This window comes from Lacerta agilis, chromosome 13 (assembly GCF_009819535.1).
Source record: "Lacerta agilis isolate rLacAgi1 chromosome 13, rLacAgi1.pri, whole genome shotgun sequence".
Classification (NCBI taxonomy): domain Eukaryota; kingdom Metazoa; phylum Chordata; class Lepidosauria; order Squamata; family Lacertidae; genus Lacerta; species Lacerta agilis.
In genome coordinates this window covers 29,549,679-29,571,444 of record NC_046324.1, presented here as the reverse complement: position 1 = coordinate 29,571,444, position 21,766 = coordinate 29,549,679, and the positions used below count along the sequence as shown (strand labels likewise).

Here is a 21,766-nt window from a genome sequence, read left to right as displayed (position 1 = left end):
ATAAAGCATCAGGGGGGCCACAGGTTCCCTGTGCCTGTTTTTGATCCTGGAGAGCTCCACAGGGAAATTCAACCACGACTCCCAAACACACGTTTTCTCCAAAAAACATCCAGAACTGCATTGCGCAAAGCAGCTTCAAGGTGCCTTGATCGAGGAGCGGAGTGGCGCACGTCATCCAGAGCCTTGCTGCTCAGAAGTAGTCAGAGGTGAGGGAAGCTGGCCAACCCTAGGGAGTCTCAGGCATAAGGAAGACTGCGAAATGGCTATAAAGGTGGAAACTTCATAATCTGCCCAGCCGAATGGTTTTGTCTGTGCAGGAGGGGAAAAAGGGGGGTGGGTTAAAAAAAATGGAATTTAAGAACAGGAATAAAAGGGGAATGGCGGCTCATTCTGGCCAGTGGTTTTCAAAGTACACCCTTTGGTCCTTGATAAGAAGATAAGTCAGAGTGGGCAAGGTGTCCAAAATGAATACAACTTTCTTGACACGACTGGTGTTCCCTCACAACACACAGCCACGGGGGAATATCCGGTGCTTCAGAAGCAATCTAATTAATTATAAGAGTATTTACATATGCCAACTTATGTGAAGCATCAAGGTGGTGTACAATGCATACAATAAACCATAAAACCCCATATAACCAGTACAAAACAATCATTAAAGTGAATCAAGGAAATTTAAGCAGCTGCATAGGCCTCTGCTAAATATCCACTGGAAGAGTCTTCCACAGCATGGGACCAGCCACACTCAACACCAGACTTCTACTTGAGCCTAGTAGGGATTCTGCAAGATGGCACAGAACTAACAGCGCTCTTCTGGATGATCTCTGAGCCTTTGTATATCAACACAACAGCCTTGGGCCTGAACTGGCAGCATATGGGCAGCCAGTGCACAGGGCATGTGGGGAATGCCATCGTTTTGTGAAAATAAATGATGTATTGACTCCTGCTCATGCAGAAAATTAACTGTCCAACCTGCCTTCTGGCTGGGAGGAACTTTTGGGATGCCTGCTCATTCCTCACTGCCTCTTCTGCATCACCAGTGTCCTTGAAACCACTCCAAGTTATACTATCCATAACTGGGAAATCCTCTGTTACCAACAGTTTGACCGCCTCATCGTGTGGCAATGCACACATCTAGTCCCACAAAAATAAAAGTGGGTGCCCCCCCCACCAAAGAATACAGTTCACCATCCCTGGTTTTAGCTTCGAACTAGATGCCAAGTCGCACTACACTCTTGCTGCTTTTGCTCTTAACTGCCCAGCAACTCCCTCTCTGTTAACTGCAACAGCATCTCTTGCAACTGTCTTACAAGAGCCAGCTGTTAGAAGCAGAGCTAATATTTGCACTGCACTGCCTCCAGTGGGAGGTGCAACCAATTCCTGGATAACCTTTTTCATGTGCCTCCTCCATGAGAGGTCTGGAGGGTGGCAACACGAGAACGGGCCTTTTCTGTGATGGCTCCCCATTTATCAAATGCTCTCCCCCAGGGAGACTCGCCTGGTGCCTTCGTTGCATCTCTCTTCTCCGAGGCCCCTGGCTAATTAAACAACCTATGGCCTTTTAAACTGGGGGCGGGGAGTTATTGTTTTTGTTTGATACTATGTCGTGTATTTTTGTGTTTCCATATTGTAAACCGCCCTGTGATCCTCTGATGAAATTAGATAAACAGAATAGAAATTAGATAAATAAATAAATAAAAATTAATTAAATAACCTCCACTGCAGAAAAAGAATCACATACTTACTGATTTTTGAAGGAATTTGCTAACCTGCTTTGCCCACGGACACCTGAAAGAAAGAGAAGGGGAAGGTAAGATGCGGGTCCCCCTCCTCTTGAGGCAAACCACCTTCTCATTTTTAGCTTTCCATTTGCATCACCCAAAGATGCTGCGTACCAACAACTCAACACATGGGAGTCTCAAAGATGCCCACAAGTGCCACCACAGATAAGTCCAGGTCCTGTGTCAGTGCCCAGGGTGCTTACCCCAACAGCAGGACCTCGAGGAGAGGATCTTAACACACAGGGCAGCTGATATAGGGAGAGATCCCGTGTCTGGGTCCCAAGCCACTGAGGGCAGGGGTGGAAAACCTTTGGCCATAGCCAGCCCCTTCAAGCCTCTTTATTTAGCCTGCAGGACTCAATCCCAAGCCACACCCCCTCTTCAGCTCCATACCTCCTGGAGTGTTTCTGCCTGCCTGGAATGCATTCTTGAACCCTGATGATGACTCCTGTTTATTTACTTGTTTTACGAAGTTATTTAAGCCATTGAAGCAAAGTACAAAATTACTTCTGGTTGGTCGCGCCTGTTATTAAAGACGGGGATTCCTTCAGCTGAAGGAAATCCAGCGTTTTGAAGGCAGGGGTGACCGCAAGAGTGCTGCGGCCCCCCGAAAACCCCCCAAATCGAGCGTTTTGGGGGCTTGGAGATCCAGCAGATTCCTGTTGCGACTCCCCCTCTCCCCGGTAAAGCTCTTTTGAGCGCGCTGAGAGCGAGAGGGGTTGGAGACATGGGAACAAAGGATTCAACACTTCCTTCATCACCCAAAGCTTCATGTCCTTGGGAGGCTAGCAGCCAATTCTCCGAAACAAAGAAAATTGCTCTGAAATCATGAGTAATAAAATTTTTGACTTTGATCTGGTTAATTGGAACACGGAAGAGATTTAAAAACGGAAGTCGGTCTCTTCTAATGAATGAATTGGAAGGCAGTTGCCATCAAGCCAAAACCAAAAGACTGAGCGGTTTCCTTTAAACTTCCCTAAGGTATCCCGGCAAGCCTCCCCCTTGGCAGGGTTAAGGGGAGTGGCATTTGACATAAATTTGATTCCCTGCGAAGAAATTGAACTGTGATTTAGAATCCCGTTCCTCCCGCGGAAGCGGACTCGCTAGACAGCAACGGTGAGACATTAATGGTTAAGCAACATCAAACTGGATACATTTTACTTTCATTTCCACTGTCTGAACTCAACAAGGGTACATGTTTGCTGCAGCTGTCTGGCTTGAGAAATTGTTTCAACTAGTGTCTGTTTTGGAACTGTGCGTTCTGTTATCTCCTGTTTCTTAGCTATGTCAAAACCAGCTTCTTTTGAGGATACAGTGCTGGACTTGCTTAAGGAAATTAAACAGAAGGTTAGGAGAAACAGCAAAGAAATTGCAAAAGTAAGCGCAAATTTGGATGAGTTAAATAAGGGCTCTGATATTCGGAAGAAGGAGAATCATGCAACAAATGCATCGGCTAAGGGAATCGACGTAGGAATTGAGTCCAGATTGGAAACGGAACAGTTAGATATAAAGAGCAAAAACTTTAAAACAGGATATAATTCATTGCTGCTGTGGTACATGAAAGAGGATCGAGTGAAATTGGGACATTTTGGATCTGGGACACAACATTATGTTTAAAGAAGGGGAGAGACTATTGGGAAAAGGTCACAAGTTTAGGGTAGGTACAGCATTGTTGGAAAACATGAGCAAACTGATGCAAGAACGGTGTTTAACTTCAGCTAAATTCGCAAAAATGTATTTTAGACTGGACAATAAATGCTGGAAAGGTAGGAGGAAGAAAGAACCATTTACCACACGTTGGGGATGTGCCCCAGGGAAGAAATTCCCAAAGAGACTATTATTTTCTTTCAGGATGACACGACAGCAGCAAGATGGTAAATGAACGATTGAATTTAGGGAACTTGTCGAGCTGATGGCGAGACTACGCAACCAAGGAGAGGAAGCGGTCCAGAAAATTGGAAGAAAATTAAAAGACATTTGAAAATTGAGTATAATGTTTAATTTCTATGTGCCTAAGGGAAGAAGATATAGGTTGTTGGTATAATTAGAGCATAGGTAAAATATAAATTAAAATGTTTTAAATAAATAAGAATGGATGAATTAGAAGTAATTCAGAAGATAATAATTGATTTGTTAATGTATGAAATTGCCAAAGAACATTTTAAATGAAATTCAGAAGGAAGGATCGGGGGAAGTCACCTTAAGATGTTAGTGAAAAAATGTTACGATAGTATAAGATTTATTTGTGTGTTGTTTGTCTCTGTATTTGTTTGTTTTTCTTATAAAATGAATTAATTTTTTTTAAAAAAATGAAGCAAAGTAAAAAATTAGATGAAATGCCCCCAAAAGCTCTAAAAACAACACCTACAAACTCTAATAACAATAAAAACATTTCTATACATGTATAATCAATACACCTACCTACATGGAAAATAGAGGTACGTTTGTGTGTAGAAACTAGGCTCCCATACAAAGATAACATTTACATTCATTCCTGTGCATAAGCATTGCCTCTGGCCCTGCCTACCACTGACATGCAGCCCCCAGGAGGGAATGTGGCATTCAGGTTGAAAAACGATTCCCCACTCCTGATTCAGGGCTTTTGTAATTGGCACTCTGAATTTTCCTCTTGGAAAACTGGGTTGCTGGGATGGGAGAAATGTAGCTGTGACCCTCATACACTCACATTGACAGGTTTTCCACAATAATATTGATGATGGAGATGCCGACTGATGGCAAGTTTCTATCCCTGAACGTCAGGAATAGGCACAGCAGCTCCCCGACATACTGAGCACCCCAGCGTTGCCACCTAAGGAGAAAGGAAAGGAATCAGAGAAAATGAAGGTCCCTGGCAGCATTTGCCAAACTGGCAGCTTAGCCAAAGCCATTTTTCAAATTGTACCAGAGCTCCACAGGTGACGTGTGCTGGTCTCGCAACAGGTCCTGAGCATGCCAGCTCACACATCGTTGCAGAGCGAGTGGCACAGAGCAGCCTTCACCAACTCATGCCCTCCAGGTGTTTGGGACTACAGATCCCAGCCAGCACAGCCATGTTTTGGACTACCATTTCCATCAGCCTCAGCCAGTGCAACCATTTTGGCTGGCGTTGATGGGAGTTCTACACTTGGAGGGCACCAGGTTGGCGAAGGCTGACAGAGAGAGAAAAAAGACCCAACTCTTTTGATAAAAAAACACTCCCCTATGTGGTCAGCAAGCGCAGCTCACATAAGTCAGCAATGGCTGATGAGAAGGGATGAATCCACCATTTCCTTTCTTGCCCTGAAGCTTTGAGCACTTTTTCTGCTGGCCCAGCAAAACAACTCTGAAGTTGCCTCTAGACCACCCCTATAGTGAGCAATCAAGTGCAGACCAAAAAGCTGGCCTTGGGTAATAGAAGCGGATGAAAGTGCTAAGCAAATCCATCTTTCCACACAGACTTTTTAGAGGCAAGGAGAGGAACAGGGAAATGCACTGAAATGTTTGGCATGAACGAATGATCCACAGGAAGACACATGAACATCTCACATGCCAATCAGGATGGATGCTCAATATTATATGAGTTTGCTGCAAAAAAGGCCTGAAAGGATGCTCAGTAAGGACCGGACAGTCTGATTTCCATGTAAGCTTTGAGAAAGCAGATCAGCTTGGATGCTCTATAAACAGGTGTCCGGAGGCCATCAAAAAGCAGCACAGGGTCTGCCTAGACAGTCAATGAGGCCTTGCTGAGGTCTGCCTCAAATCTCAAAAGCTGCTGACCTAGAACTAAGAAAGCAGGCAGGTGGGAGAGGGGAGGGGATGCAGTGATTTCTCATCTACGTCTGCTCTTGATGTGGCTCGGCCTTTCAGGGTGGATCCTGAAAACAGAGGAGGCTTAATAAATGCCAACTTACAATCCCAACATTTCTGCTTTGTGACAACAGAGGTCTGCAAGAAGCAAGGAAACGATGTTACGGACAGCCTTCTCATGATAAGCCAGAGACTCCAGCAGAAGTTTCAGAGCCCAGAGGTTATTCTGCAGAAAGGGAGGAGAGAGAAATGCAGGGGCAACACAGCAACTTGACAGCACATAACTGAGGCTGAACACCCCAGGTTTCATTTTAAAAGGAAGCTTTCTTGAGCTGTAAAATTTAAGAATTACACACACACACACACACACACACACACACACACACAAATATACATACACACACAAACAAGCCCACAGAAACTCTGCTATGTAAGAAATATGCAGAATAACTCAAGATGGAACATAATGAACACAAAAATAGCTTACCCCGAAAGCCAGCACAATTTCTAGGAAGGAGCGCAGGGAGCTGTGTTCCATCAGGATCATATGCCGAACTGCCTGGACCACAAAAATGAGCCCAGCTTCCAAGGGTGACTGGAAGGAGACAAATAGAAGGGTAGAAAGGAAACAGTCAGAAACAAGGATGAACTGTTGAATGGATTAATTTGCTAGATGAGACAATCAAAATCCTTTTGACTAAAAAGATGTCTGATGATTAAACCGGGCAGCATACTTATTTTTTTAATGAATTTTTCAATTTAAAAAACTGCAGATTGCAGCTGCCATTTTAGAAGAAGCATCTCTCCTTCTCTACCACCTGGAAGAGCATACTTCATTATAAGACAAGGCCTTCCCCAGCAAGAGCTAAACAAGCGGTTCCCCAAACCAGAAGCCGCTCTGCAATAACTCAGAAGAGGGCTTTCAGCGTGGCTGCCCCTGTTCCGTAGAACAGCATCTCCATCATGCTATGAGAGGTACAATTGAATACATTTCTGTTCTGACAAGCTTTCCCAGCAGCATGAACAAGTATCTGCCAGCGGTGTCTACACTTTGTATGGCTTTTTAAAATTTATCGGATGTACTGCTGTTATTGCATTTTGTAGATTGCCTTGGGCCAGGTGTGGATGGGGAATTGCAATAGACTGACCAGGGTTTCTGACTACAAAATGACCTTTCTCCACCTAAAGGAGGCTGCTGAAGTAAAAAGAACTAAGCAGGGAAGATCTGTGTGAAGGACAGAGAGTTTAGAATTCCCAGACTCAGGGACGCCCTGGTCTTTAATTCAAATTATATGCCTTTCGCAGCTGGTTCTGGCTGGCAAATCAGGGTCTTACCACAAAACAAAGTAGATTTGACAGGCATGAAGGTTGGGTCACACCCTTTGGCTTAAAGAAGTCCAGAATCTGGGCTCCCCAAAAGGAGCATACCAAGCGTATACTTACATCTTGGCCAAAGTGTTTTGAGAAGGTAACATTAGAGTAGGGATTTTTGGTGAGTTGTTCAACAACGTAGCATGACTCCCCAGAGACCACCTGCAAGTGAAGTCACCACAATAATCAAAAGAGCCTTGATACCCAGAGCAGCTCTCAGTCTTTCCCTCCTGCGTGCCAGAGGACAACAGCTGCAACAAGCAGCCATGTGCACTTTCAACATGCAATAATGTCCGGCAATTTGTCTGCCCTGCATGGGGCTGTACTTCTACCAAACAAGTAGGCACGCAGTCTGCAGGTGCTTCTAACATCCAGATTTCTTCCTGCAGACTCTGGTAGCCTAGGTGGCTAGAATTGCCTTTTACCATCTGCAACTAGTGTGACACCTACAGCCATTCCTGGACTGGCAGAGTTTGACCACATTAGTTCAGGCACTGGTGACTTCCAAGACTGGATTACGGCAATGCACTCCAGGTGGGGCTGTGCTGTGTTTTTAATTTCCCTTACTGTATATTAGTTTCACCTGTGGCTAACTATATTATGTTCTTTATAATGTTACCAGCATCAGTGACTACAGTATCATATGAGCACTGATCCAGAGCATATTTTCTACAGCGTTTATATTTACTTACATGTAAGATAATACAGTGGTACCTGTGGTTGCGAACGGGATCCGTTCCGGAGCCCCATTCGCAACCTGAAAGGTCCACAACCTGAAGCGCCGCATCTGCGCATGTGCGTGGCACGATTCAGCACTTCTGCGCATGACATCATTTTGCGCTTCTGCACATGCCGAAACCCAGAAGTAACCTGTTCCGGTACTTCCGGGTTTGGCACGTTCGTAACCTGTAGCGAACGCAACCCACAGCGAACGCAACCCGAGGTATGACTGTAATAACAATAATTGGAATGTTTTGTTGGGGTACTGAGGACTAGAAAGGGTGGGTCATTAAAGGTACCTGGTGAGTTTATGGTAGTCCAGGAATCATCACCTCTGACATGCCCTCCCATCTAGGAATAATATCCCCGAGTCAATGGTGTTACCTGTTGGAATTCCTGGGATGGTTCTTTTAAAGTGATGGCTGTCAGGTTGCCATCTGCTCCCACAACAGGGTGGCTGGCAAAAATTCTGATCACAGAACTCCAGCATTTGGACTGAAAAACACAAATTGGGGCTGGTTTGGTACCAGAAATCAAAATAGGATTTCCCAGAAGTTATTCAAAAGTAATCACTCTTTTAAGACAGAAGAGCACAGGGTTGAGCAATGGCATTTATTTCACAGCTAGTTTATTTATTTGTAATGAATATACCTTTTAGCACGGCAGGGCCTACACTTGGGAACTCCCTGCCAATTGACCATGCAGGCATCTCTGCCGTACTCTTTCCAAAGCCTTATTGCCCTCCTTTAAAATCCCTCCCCTTCCTCCAAGGAATTGAGGTAGGCAACTGGCGATCCCCTCCTCCCCTCTTGGTTGCTGGATGGCGAATTAAGTGGGCTAATTCACAGGTTTGCCAATTCTCCACTCTCTCAGCCTAACCTCAACTACACAGGGTTGTTGAGAGGCTGCGTCCAGGTCCCCTTAGGAGCAAGGAGCTGCAGCTAACCCTGATGACCTCTCTACGGCCAGACTTCTTTCTTCACTTTCACGATATGGGTTTCAAACCAGCTTGGGGCAATCTGTCAATATATCACCCAGCTCTAGAAGAGACCCATAGGCCACCTTCGCCAACAGCCTCAATATTGGACCAAGGTGTTTGGGGAGGGAAAAGGTTAACTGCCACAAAGCTAATAAAACTGGTACTCACACTTGTATACAACGATATGTTGCAGTAGAACAGCTTGAACATGTGTCTGAGTAGAACAGGTAGTTTCACGGGAGTGCCTAGAAAGAGGGAACAGCTAAAAATCACACCCTGTAAAGCAACAGCTGCCAACTTGGTGCCAGCATGCTTATGGCTACCTCCCCTACATTGCAGGGATTAGATTAGATGATCACAGAATCATAGAGTTATAGAAAGAATTGGGGTTGGCTTTTGAAGCCCAACTCCCCAACAAGGGATTCAGTGTCCCCTAAGTCCATTATTAGTCAGAGCTTAATGGATGGAGGCAGGATCCAGTGAAAGTAAGGCAGATCTTTATTTTCCTTTATTTGCAACTGAAGTCCCCCATCCAGCCTTTGGTAGGAGGTAGGGACCCAGAACAAAGGTGATTAACAGCTTTTAAAAACTTTAGAGGTTGCACAGCCCCTTAGCCAAAAACCATCCAAAAAAAGCATCATACACATATCACAGGAAGAAGCAGACCACAAAAGAAGTTTGGAAGCGTGGCTTGTCTCCTGTCTGTCAAGATACCTGATAATGTTTTACTGTTTGCATTGTCTGGACTAGGGGTCAGCAAAGTTTTTGTGGCTTGAGCCGATTCATGGTCCTGCAGACGCCATGGTGGGCCAGAGTGCGCACACGCATGCACAAATGCTATTTCCAGCGCTCCTTCCGGCATGGAGAATGCATGCACAGCTTCCCATTGGCTGCAGGAGTTTCCTGCAGCCAGTGGGAAGCCAGCCAGCGTTGCAGAAGGCGGTCCCCACTCTGCTCCGCACCAGTTTAGTGCAGCGCACGGGAGACGACCGAGCGGGTGGCAGGGGTCCATGGGTCCTCTACCCAATTCACACACAAAATATGCCCTTAAGGCAGGATCTGAAGGATTTGCAAAGGAAAATACTGGGGAAGGTTTTTTCCAAGACATTTCCTTCTGCAGAGAAAATATTTGGGGTCATTAGGAGTGGCAAGATGGTTTTGGGATTGTTCTGTATGCAAAAGTAGAATATCTACTTTTCAGGGAAATATTCCCCAATTTAGAAGGGTTTGTTTTCTGTGGAGTGTCATCCACTAAGTGTGTGCACCTTAACATTATTATAACAACAGAAATGTAGGGTCAGAAGGGACCGCAAGGGTAATCCAGTCCAACCCCCTGTAATGCAGGAATCACAGCTAAAGGACCCCTGACAGATGGCCACCAGACTTCTGTCCCACCACCTTCAAAGGAGCTCCATTGGGTCCCTTCCAGTTCTACCATTTTATTCTTATGACATCCATGGATGTAAATACCAACTCACATCTCCATAAAACATGTTTTCCCTGGCTCAACCTCTCCTACACTGAAAAACCACCACCACCCTAAAACAAGCCCACATTTCACTAGATGGACTGGATCCTCATCCTCCCATCTCTTCTGGGCAGAGGAAGGATGCAAAAAGCTTCAGTAAGGGAGATTGTGGCGGTAGGTGCTTCCTGCCCCCCCCCCCAGTAATGCGGGTGAGAGGCTGGTGGGGAACTATTTGGTAGTCCTGTCTACTTTTCTGCTCTTTTAGATGTGTCAGACATTTTGTGTTATCTCCTCTGCCCCGAAGATGCAGGAGGAGGAGGAGGAGTACCCCACCCATCTGACTGGGTTGCCTCAGCCATTCTGGGTGGCTTCCAGCATAAATAAAAACCTAATAAAATGTGATCACCGTCCCAAAAACACTGGCCACCCTTCATGAACAACACTCAGCGAGATGCTCCATAGACAGCCAGCAGAAGCAATAACAAGATTGAAGGATACTTGCCCACTGGACCCCACTGCATAGAGCCCTCCATGTCATTTCCCAAGGGAGCCTGTCCTGATCGGAACATCTTCAGATAGACCTCGAACTGGAGCAGTGAAAGGCGGCAGGCCGCACAGCAGCTTCTGGGGTAGACGATAAACAGTGCCTGCGCAGCGCCCACAAAATCTCCACTTTTGCACAGGTAGAAGGGGACCTTGTCCTGCCACCTCTGTAACCTATAAGTTGGGCAAATGAGAGGCAGCAAACACTACAGGCAAACTGACTGCAGCAAAATGCACACAGAGAGAGGGGTCCGGTGGCATATGAACAATATTTATTGTTGCATTATGGGGAAAAATCATAGCCAAACAACAGAGCATCTGCCTGGTGTACAGAAAATCCCAGGTTTGATCCCTGATGCCATCTCCAGGTAGGGCCGAGAGAGACTCCTGCCTGAAACCTTGGAGAGCTACTGCCAGTCAGCATAGACAACACTGAGTTAGATGGAGCAACAGTCTGACTCTGTACAAAGCAGCTTCCTACGTTCCTTTAAGACTACAGTCCACCTAAAGAGGTGTCCTAAACTGCCAGGTGGAAACATGTAACGGCAAAGAAAAAGGAAATGTAAGCAGCCAAGAGCCTTTCAAATTAGCGAAGAGTCCATTTTGCACACCCTTTTCTGTTTCAGTAGAGCGTGTCAGTGGGCAATGTCCCAGCCCTACATTCAAAGGGCTAGAAACTCTTGGGACTCACTAAAACCTGATCTCCTCACTTCTTAATTGAGTAAAGACAGGGCCACTGTTGTTTATTGAGAGCCCCAAGCTATGATTCCCCTGGTTTTAAAGATTGTAGGTGTGCAAGCTTTAAACAAAATCCCACCAGTAAACAGAAGATTAAAATAAGCCCTCCATGGAGAGTTGTGAGCAATTTCAAATCACTTACCACAAGGAATCATGGCATTTCACCACCTTCAAATAACGGATCAGCTCCTTGTATCTGGGGAAGAATGAAAGGTGTTAGGACAGGAATGGAGGGCGATGACCCGTGGACCCAGTGATGAAGGCTCCCCAAGTGGTTGCAACAGACTACTCCAAAGGGCATGGGGTAATGCCATAGGAAGATTTGATACAGGCTGCATTTGCATGTCAGGAAAGCCAAACCATAGCTTAGTGCAAAACCATGGCTTAGTGCAAAACCATGGCTCAGTGTGGTGTAGCTAAGCCAAGCTGAGGCTTGGCTGAGTGTGTCATCCGAACCTGAAATCCTTAAGCTCCCTCCTCCTTAAACATGATCAATAGTCAAGATTTGTTCTTGGCTACATGTTGTGGTTAAGAAGGAAACTGTGGAACCTGCTCCCGCATGAGGCAGTGACAGCTGCCAACATAAATGGCTTCAAAAAAAAGACAGGACAAATTTGTGGAGGGTAATGGCTGCCGGCCATCATGACTCTGCTCTTCCTCCAGAGCCAGTGGCAGTAAGGGAAGGTAGAGCTGGAAGGGACCATGAGGGTCATCTAGGCCAACAACCTGCAATGCAAGAATCTTTTGCCCAACATGGGGCTCAAGCCCACAACCCTCAGATTAAGAGTCTCATGCTCTACCAACTGAGCCATCCACGGTGGCGCTGGGAAGAAGGCTCTTGGCTCAGGTCCTGCTTAAGGGTTTGCCACAGTCATCCAGGTGGACACTGTAAGAACAGGATGCCGGACTAGATGCTAGATAGGCCATTGGCCTAATCCAGTAGGTTCTTCTTAATGTTCTTATGAGATACCTGGGTTCAGAGAAGACTAAGCCAAATCTTGGTTTAGCTAACCTGCTGCATTGAGCTAAAAGGAAGAGGGAGCTCCTCTATGGCAGTCAACACGTCTGCATGGTCCTAGAAAATCATACTTTGGCTTACCATGATGTCTGAATCAGGCCACACTAGCAAAAGGAATAGTGTTTTCAACACACAGGCCCAAAGAGATCCCCTCCCGCAAGATGGTCATGTTCCTCTGGGGCTTTATATTTTAAAATATTATTTTTAATTCTCCAAAGATATTCCAAAGCATTTATCATCATACATAGTTTCTTCTTGACTTTCCACACCTCCTTTCCTGAAGTTTGTTTTTTACTCCTTTTTATTGGCTGTTTTTATAATATCTGGGGTTTTATTTAAGAGAAAATATTGCTAGCACTTGTGGTTACAATACTAAATATTCAATCTGAGAGCAAATTTCCACTCACAACAAGATTTATTACTATGGATGATTTAGCAAGAGCCCACCAACATCAGGCAAGTTTATGAAAGGTGGCAAACACCTTTGAGACAAGAGCCTGCAGAAACTGGAAACAAGCAGATGGCATGCACAGGTAACCGGGGAGGGCGATATCCATCAAGGGAAAGGGCCATGGCTCAGTGATAGAGCAACTGCTTTGCATGCAGAGGATCCTGAGCTTGATCCCCAACAGCATATTCAGGTTGGAATGGGACTGTCCCCTTTACTGCACTGCGATCTTCAGATGAAGGGCGGTGTACAAATTTTATAAATAACAATAAAACCCTGGAGAGCCACTGACAGCCACTGCAGGCAATATTAAGCTATATGGACCAAGGGTCTAACTTGGTGCAAGGCAGTTTTGCTAGGTTATTTTATCTGCCTGTGAGCTTTTCTCAGGGGGATCTGAACAACTGCAGTTGGAGATCAAACGCTGGGCTAGTCTTGCTTTTCGGCGTCATTTCTTATGCTCCCGCTGTTCCATAGGCGCTTACTGCCTGCAGCCTTCCATCCTTTCGATTCGTGCCTCTACTATGGGAACTGCTTCACAAAGGCATTCTTTCTTCCCTTTCAGCATCCGTTGGCCAGTAACATTTTGTCCTTTCAAGACGGAGATCAGCAACCAGTCATCCCAAGGAGCAAAATTCAGGCTGAAATGAAAAGGAGGCCGTGTTTATGCGGGTTCGGGATCAAATCACAGAGAGCAGCGTGCCAGGAATCTTGAAACCCTTGCTTCAAGTCACAGGCTAACTGCCGTGAGAGTGCGCTCCCGAGAGATCACACTGGCAATAGGGCAATGGCAGCCAATACTGTGGCAATGACGGACTTCCGCTCCTGCACGTCGGGAGAATGGCTGATTTGTAACATCGCTCCCGACCCCCGCGGGGAAAATTGGTGGCTGCTTTGGGAGTATGCAGCCTCCCTAACCCTCCCGGGATGACGGGAGGGGCTGCTGGCCCGCAGATGCCCCTTAACCTGTTCCGACCCTTCGGGGGGAGTGGGGGAGCCTGGGCTGATAGCATCCGTGGGGGCCAGAACTCCTTGAGGCCACCCTGTTCGTGCATGAGTCCCAGAACTTGGAATTTTAATTAGGCAAAAAGTTTTGGGCATGCCTCAGACAAAGGAGTAAAGAGAATATTGCTAATGGATCCAGCCCTGAGCAGCTAAGAAGAAAACTGGAAGAAGAGATGGATTTTATAATGGTATGTGAAGGCAGGGAAGAAAAGGGGGGGGGAGCCCTGGACCCTATGCTTGTTTTGCCTCAATATTATACTTAACACGGGCGAAACCCCCTCCCCAGAAAAACCACTTTCACTTGGAAAAAGCAAGCGGACTTTAAAGACTGAGATTGATTTTGGCAGAAAAGATCTAAGCTTATATTTATAAACTGTGTGGAATTAAAAATAAGACTCTGAAAGATTTATTAGTAATGGAGGATCTTCAACTTTCAACTTCACAAGTAATGACGCTGCAAGAATTGAATCGAAGTGGGGAGCCCATGAGGCAGAGCACTACTCCATAGGGAGAAGCCAGTTTGGGTTCTTTATTGAAATTTGATTTATATTAAGAGACTGGCACTCCTGGAATGTGCAATGCAAGCGGGGGACAGTAGCAGTGCGGAGAAGTTTGATGAACAACAGGACGAGAAGATGGCGGCGGTCGGAATGTGGCATTTGGAATCAAGAGGATTGACCTTATCTACACAGAGACACTGTTTATTATAATTTAGTCTGCTTGCTGGCATATATCAGTGGCTGTGGAAATATTGGAAAGAATTTTTAAAAGCAATTGATGGAGGTGATCAGGGAAGCTCCAGCGTCCAAGGCATGGGAAATTTTATTATAATAATTAGGCACAATTGGAATGCTTTTTTCTTTTTTAATAGGGAATAGTATAATTTGGATTGTAATTTGATATGTAATTGGGAATAATTTCAATGTGATTTCCTGTGATTTGTATTGGGAAATTTAATAATTATTTTAAAAAAATACTGTAGCAATGACGGGTTTTTTTGCCGGGGGGGCGATATAAAAACTTTGCTCATAGACTTGCACTGGCTTCTAATTTGATACTGAGCCAAGGTCAAGGTGTTATGATTAGTATATAAAGTTTTTAACAGCTTAGGAGCTATTTACCTGCAAGATTGCCTTATCTATAAATGCCCACTCAACTGCTTTGATCTGCAGAACTGACACTATTTACTGGTGCCACACAATACGTGTTCCTACACTTTGGAAGCCCCTGCCTGTTGACACCAGGCAAGTGCCATCTCTGTGCTCTTTTCGGCACCTACAAGCTTTCTTATTCAGGCGAGCCTACCCAAGTATGAGGAATGCTGAAATGTGTTTTCATCTGTTTTTAGCTTATCACTGATTTTTTTTAAATGAAAAATGTTTTAAATAGCTGTTTTAAACTGTTTTTATTGATAGAGTTATTGTTTTATTCTTTTTGTACACCGCTTTGAGGTTTGTTTGGCTTTTTCCAATCATGCGGTATATACATTTTGTGAAATAAATAAAGATGCATGGTGGGAAACCAAAAATCTTGAGTATTCCTCAGATCCAAACGCATAGTTCAAGCAAGGAAGCATACCTATTTGAGAAGGTAAGGCAGTGAACCGGGAAAGGAATGGAGTGGTAAAACTTGGTAAGCTTGTTATACAAAGGTTTCGGAAAGTCATTCAGCACCAGCAGCCTCTGAAGTCGCCTCGTGATCCTGAAAGGTAATGACTAATTAGAACAAAAGAAGCACCTTTGAAGCAGCTGTCCCCAGCCTGCTGCCCTTCAGAAGTTTTGGACAACTCCCACCAGCCCCCATCCTGTATGCAAGGCAGATGCTCTGCTGAGACTGAGATAAAGGGACAGCCTGCAAACTCTCTTAGTATCAGCTAGCGGAGCAGGATGACCCAACATCTGCTGTTGCGGGGCCACTGACTTTGGAAAGATTTCTAGGCACGACAGCTTTTCAGAATTCCTTTTCCGTACAGCAGGAAAACTCAGCGATAAAGGGGACTGGTTGCACACCAGACATCCATTCATTCATTCACTCACACACACACACACACACACACACACACACACCATGTGCAAAACCAGCTCATGGCTAGTGCCTGGGGTGTGTCTGCAGCTAACACATTTATTTGAATTTACCCTAAGGGGTGCTGACAGGGCATGAGCTGGCTCTCCCACTATTTTTCTGCAGGAGAAGGGGATCTCTGCCACAGGAGACCCTTTCCAAATGTGGGACTAACCACTGCACCCCAACCTTTTTTTTTTTTTTGCACCAGAGTCAGACAGACCACTGGGATGAAGATCTCACATTCTGAATAATTCTATTCAGTAATGACAAGAGTAGCTTTACGCAGTGAAATGCCCTATACACTGTTCCTGGAGGGTAGAATCGCTTAAAATAAGGATAGGTGAAAGTGATAGTTAATTTAAAAGCAAGGGGGGAAAGGGAACAGGTTTCCCCAAAAGGGGTTTGTGTCTGTTCTTCATTAACCTTTGCTACTAATTCCATTTGGTGTTAAGAAAGTGAATGGAAAAGAGTTCGCATGAGGCATCACATACTTCAATGCCCTCATTAATGAGACTCCAGGGAGTGAGGAAAGAGGAGATAATTTCCACCACCACCACCACCCAAAATTGCAGAAATTAAAGCAAAGCCAAGGTCAAGTGTGGCAAGGCTTTTATTCTACAGAGTTGTGAAAAGTTTGACATGGATTTAATTCTGTTCCCCACCCCTCCCTGATTCCTTCTAACATCTACTCCTTTCCCCCCAACCTGGATGGCCTCCAGTTGTTTGGGACAGCAACTCTCTTCAGCCTTCACCATTGCCTGTGCTCGCTGGAGCTGATGGGAGTTGCAGGGCCCCAGGTTAGGGGGTGGCTGATTTAGAGCTTTTTGCAGCAGCCAGGCACTTAGCACCCTGATTGCCTTACCTGGACATTAGACAAGGCACAGCCTGGCTCAGCGACACCAAGTGACCAACGTTTTGCGAAAACCTGACCAAGAAAGGAAGACAGGAACACCAAATTCCATTACTCAGTTTTTGCCAGCATTTCTGTGAAATAGGTATTTTCCTTTGAAAAAGTTCGGTTCTTTGCTTTGCCCAAGAGTATATGTGCTGCCGAAGCGAGCACCTTTGCCCAAGAGTAGAGCTGGCCCCAGCCCTTCCCAACATGTCTCTGTCCTCTGCAGAGTTTTCCCTCCATAGAGTTCAAACAAATACAACGAAACATCTAAGAAATAAAAGTGGCAATTAAAATACAATTTAACAACCAGCATGAATAGTAAATGCAATGCATGTGAGGTCTCCCATCTTCAACCACTTGAATGAAGCTCGCAGACCAGTTTGTGAATCTCCCCTCTAAAGAAACCCAAGGGAGCAGCATCACCTATCCCTTTACTCCAGTTCCACCTCTTCAGCCAACAATCTTCCACGTGTGTTAAGGCAAGAGTTGCAACAGCAGTGAGATACAAGCCAGGGTCGCCAGGCAAATCTGCCTAGGTTACTTACGGAATGAGGTCCTTGTGGAGTGCGATTTCCCTGGCTGCTCCCATAAGCATGATGACCTCTGTTTTGGGTCTCTCCTTCTCAGCCAGATTTAGAAAGGCTGTTACGAGTTCAGAAACAGAAGCATAACTAGAAAAATGAAACCAAAAAGCTTCTGAGTCGCAGATGGAGCATGTATTTGCAACATTTGTCACTTGATCATGGAGGGGGGGGGGGACTATTACCATTGGAAATCTTAAACTGACAAATCAACACACTTTACGGGCAAATGTAGGCAAATCTGCCTGTAGACTAGGCCTATGCAATGTATCCATGCATCATCCAGGAACGGCCCAAGGTGACCCATTGGGTTTCATGGCTGAATGGGGATTTGAACCCTGATCTCCCAGGTCCTAGTCTGACACTCTAACCACTACACCACACTGGCTTCCTAGAGTACTTCTACTATGGGGCAGCTACATAAATTACCAGTAAGTAGGTAAACAAATAGGTCAAAATGTCGCTTAGAGGATTTGAAATATTTTCCTTGAAGCTTGAATTTGTTTTATTTTAGAATGTTTTATTGGATGTTTTAATGTGCTGTAAACCACTTTGATATTCTTTTTCTTTGAAATATAAAGCAGCATAGAAATGAAATGGATGATAATAAATTTCATTGCTTAAAAAAAAAGGCACCTAGACAATCCGTTGTGCCAACAGTAACCTAGGTTTAAGGTGCCATTTGGTGATTAGCTTACATATCTGAGTTTCTAACACTGCTATAGGGCAACAGCCTTGATATCCACAACAGACACAAAGGTATACATTTGTAAACATGTACAGACAGTGTTTCCTACATTACCTGTGCACAGTATACAGAGGGTAGGAGCGGCATTTTTCACACTGCCCAGGACCCAAATTCTGATGGCAAAGGCATTTGGGGAAGTCTGAAGCAATTCTATTTCTGGACAGATACTCGTTATATTCCACAGAAACATCATGCACGAATTTCTGCAGGAGTACCCCTACAGCAGAGAATTGGGGTGGGGGTGGCAGAAAACAAAAATGCTTATTTCTTCCCAATACATGCTGTGTCACTCAGAAAGAGGCTGCTATCCCACACCGTTCTCCTGTGCTTCTGGCAATGCAATATGGATAGGGCCCACCCAACTGTTGCAATTGTAATTTGTTTTAAACCACTTTAAACTCTTGTGACCTGCCAGGGTGGATAAAAATCTATGATTTTTTTAAAAAAAAAAAACAAAAAAATGGATTTTTTTTATTTAAATCAGATTTTTTTAAAAAATAAAATGCTTTTTGGGAGAAATATATTACCATCCAAAGGTTATTCAATCATGAAATAAAGATTAGTTTTTTAATTATGTAGAATAAGGCTGTATATGTTTGATTTTTTTTGGTAAATAAATTCCATTAATCCATTCACAATGTCATTTATGCTCTTCCAGATGTTTTTGTATGATTATTGGGCAGTTTCTCTGCCTACAGGATATTATCACAGATGCTTGGTTTACTTTTGCAGTTCTCAAAACTGAATTTGACTCAGCAGAGATCACATGCCTCTTCTTCACAGCAAAAATGTTATAACATGAACAGAGTTGAGAAAAAGACCTTAATCCTATTGTTCTACAAACCTATGAATACAGAATCAACCCCTTCAGTGTTAAGTTTCAAGAAGTTCAGTGAATAGAATAGAAACAATATTTTTCTGATTGTTTGGAGTGGAATGGATCTAATAAATCTATTTAAATTGTTATTATTAAGGTAATGATTATTTTTCTCCTTCCTAAGTACAACAGAAAAGTTGTCCAAATATGAATGATTAACCTATTAAACTGGGGATAAAAAAACTAATATGAAAAGTTGTTATTCTAAAAATCTTCATCTACTTGCATATTAAAGTTATACCAGCAAGAATTAGTCTTTATGTAGAAAACTGTGATTTAAATCAAGCCTTACTGACTAGTGATTTAAATCAGTTTGATTTAAATCAAATCCACCCTGTGACCTGCCCTGAGCATTTTGGGAGGAGGACCAATCAAATGCAATTAACATTAAATAAAAATTAGATTAAAATAATACAGGAGTGTTTTACCTGCAGTCCTGTTAGGCATTGCTGCACTCTAGCTCCCATTATCCTTGACCACTGGCCATGATAGCTGGGGATAGTGGGCACTTGGGAGTCCAGCAAAATTGGGGGGGGGGCACAGATGAGCCACCCCTGAGTTAGAGATCACAGATTAAAGAACCTGCTGCTACCCACCCCAGTAGGAGTCTCAAAGAGTCTCACACAGCAATTCCCAAAATGTGGGGCACAAGAAATAAAATATTTTTAAAAACTCCTATTTGCTTCTGCATTTACCCAGAGTATGCCCACTGTGTCTCTGAATGTTCTGGCCTATTGTGAACCCCGAAACAAAGAAGTAACTTGGGAATTACAGGGCAGATATTTACCTTAGGATTACTACACCCTCTTCATAAATGCACAAAATGGTCCTTGATGGAGAAAGCCTGCAGTTCAGAGACACACCTCAATGATGTTGAGACAAACGTAGTGGCTGAAATGACTCATTCATAAGCGCCCCGAGAACTACAGGCAAGCTCCAAAGTGGGAGCGTGTAGACAGGGGTCAGGGTGTTCAGTGATGCCCCCTCGAGTATCCTCTTGATATGCAGATGAGTGTTGATCTGATGACAACCTGGCTGCAACAGTATCAAGGAAAGGGGGCACCTCATGCCTACGCACATTGCTGGCCTGAGTGCAAGGTCCAGACCCTCTCAGAGTCACACTTCTAATGCCTGCTGACCTGTCTCCTCTGCCGCTGCGCTTGGACCAGTGCAGGAAATGCTCCCTGCAAAGACTCATGGATTCTAATTGTAAAAGGGTGAAGAGTGTGTTCTGGATGACCAACTTATAGTAGTCTAATTTTGCAAGGGTCGCCTGCTCAGGTGCCAGCTAGCTAACCAGAGCCACTCTGGTTTCAGATAAAATGAGGTCGCTTGCAACAGAGGAATCCTGAATGGAAGCAGGAACCAAGGACCTCAAGCTTAAAAAAACAAACAAAACAAACAAAAACAAAAACCACAGCCTCCATGGCCAAAAAAGGACTACCAATCTCACTGTTGCTTGTGCCACCTGGATTTCTTCTTTTGGTAGAAACCTGATTAGGATTGGCATTGGCATAAATATGTAATTTATAGCAGCCCAGAAGCCAAGACTGTTGACAACACTGATGTCTTCTATGCCATGCAATAAGCGTGACATGAGAGAGTGAAAACACTAAGGTTACAAAGTAGTTCAAACCTTCATGTCAGTCTTGAACGCAGAGACCGACAGGCTCCACTCTTCTGGTCTCAGAAAATCTGCTGTCTGATTTCAAAGACCCCTTGATGTGTCCCACCAAGAGCCTTTGCAGATGGTGCCCTGCACACACCAGGGCAACTTCCACTTGAGGTTGGAGGGCTCTTGATCTCACACCGCCTCCGTCATCGTTCACCACCATGTTATTAGTCTTTACAAGCCTGTAGGCTTGATGGACCAGGCTGGAGAAGGACTGCAGCTACAAGCCTACAGCTCTGCGTTCCAGCCAGTTTACGCTGTGAAGGGCCTCTGCCAGAGAACAGGATCCTGGGAATACTTGTCCCCGACACTGTGCTTTCCCATCCAACATGGCATCGACTGTCATCATCACCAACACCTCCCCATTGAGGTTTTGCAGCCTGAGCCACCACAGGAAAAATTTCCTGCCACTGCTGTGAACAGAAATAGTAACAGGGGCCACTGAAAGGGATGCATGTAAAATCTGGTTCATGCAACAACCATGGTGCAGGATATAATGAAGCCTAACAGGCCAGGTTTATGGGGGGAAATAATAATAATAATGACATTGTCTTGACTTTTTGGAACAGATACTAGTGAAATCCTGCCTCAGCATCTGTTTCTTCTCAGCTGACTAATGGCAGCATCAGTCTGAGTTCTTAAGTACTTGATGGACTGGGAAGGCTGGAGAGGGCTCAATTTAAAAATCCCTGGGACTGGAAGGTGTTGATGATGGCCTGCTTAGCCCAGAGATGCCTGCTGACAAGACGACCAGCCAAGGTAGGGGTACTCATGTATCCTTTGAAGGCACAAGGAGACCACCACTGAGACCTTGAGTTTTGAGAATTCTCCAGGGGGAGGGGAGGGAAACAGGGGATACTGCTAATGCTTATTCTGATAACAGAAGTGGACAAACTTCTTGCATGGTTCTGTTATCAGATTATGAAGAGGTTTCAGTTAAGTCGACGGAACCTGGGAAGTCTCCAAGACAAAGGGTTTCCCCTGCCAAAACTGGGTCTCTACTGTATTCTAAACCTGATATACTTCAGGTCCACTATGGTTTGCCACACACCACTTCTTCAACACTGCAAAG

General features: G+C 44.7%; 1 protein-coding gene across 1 annotated transcript in view; it reads right to left on the bottom strand.

The window, feature by feature from the left end:
• Window positions 1–21,766, bottom strand: part of LOC117056981 — a 28,679-nt gene continuing 6,913 nt past the window's right edge. Inside the window, exons 6-20 of the mRNA XM_033167693.1 lie at window positions 18,200–18,362; window positions 17,362–17,487; window positions 16,784–16,846; window positions 15,436–15,558; window positions 13,338–13,493; window positions 11,529–11,582; window positions 10,570–10,822; window positions 8,806–8,979; window positions 8,043–8,153; window positions 7,011–7,100; window positions 6,055–6,162; window positions 5,672–5,793; window positions 4,468–4,590; window positions 1,746–1,788; window positions 1–309 (exon numbers count right to left, since the gene is read on the bottom strand). Coding sequence (XP_033023584.1) covers window positions 172–309; window positions 1,746–1,788; window positions 4,468–4,590; window positions 5,672–5,793; window positions 6,055–6,162; window positions 7,011–7,100; window positions 8,043–8,153; window positions 8,806–8,979; window positions 10,570–10,822; window positions 11,529–11,582; window positions 13,338–13,493; window positions 15,436–15,558; window positions 16,784–16,846; window positions 17,362–17,487; window positions 18,200–18,362 — 1,847 coding nt within the window. The 3' untranslated portion in view covers window positions 1–171. The remainder of the gene's footprint in view (window positions 310–1,745; window positions 1,789–4,467; window positions 4,591–5,671; window positions 5,794–6,054; window positions 6,163–7,010; window positions 7,101–8,042; window positions 8,154–8,805; window positions 8,980–10,569; window positions 10,823–11,528; window positions 11,583–13,337; window positions 13,494–15,435; window positions 15,559–16,783; window positions 16,847–17,361; window positions 17,488–18,199; window positions 18,363–21,766) is intronic.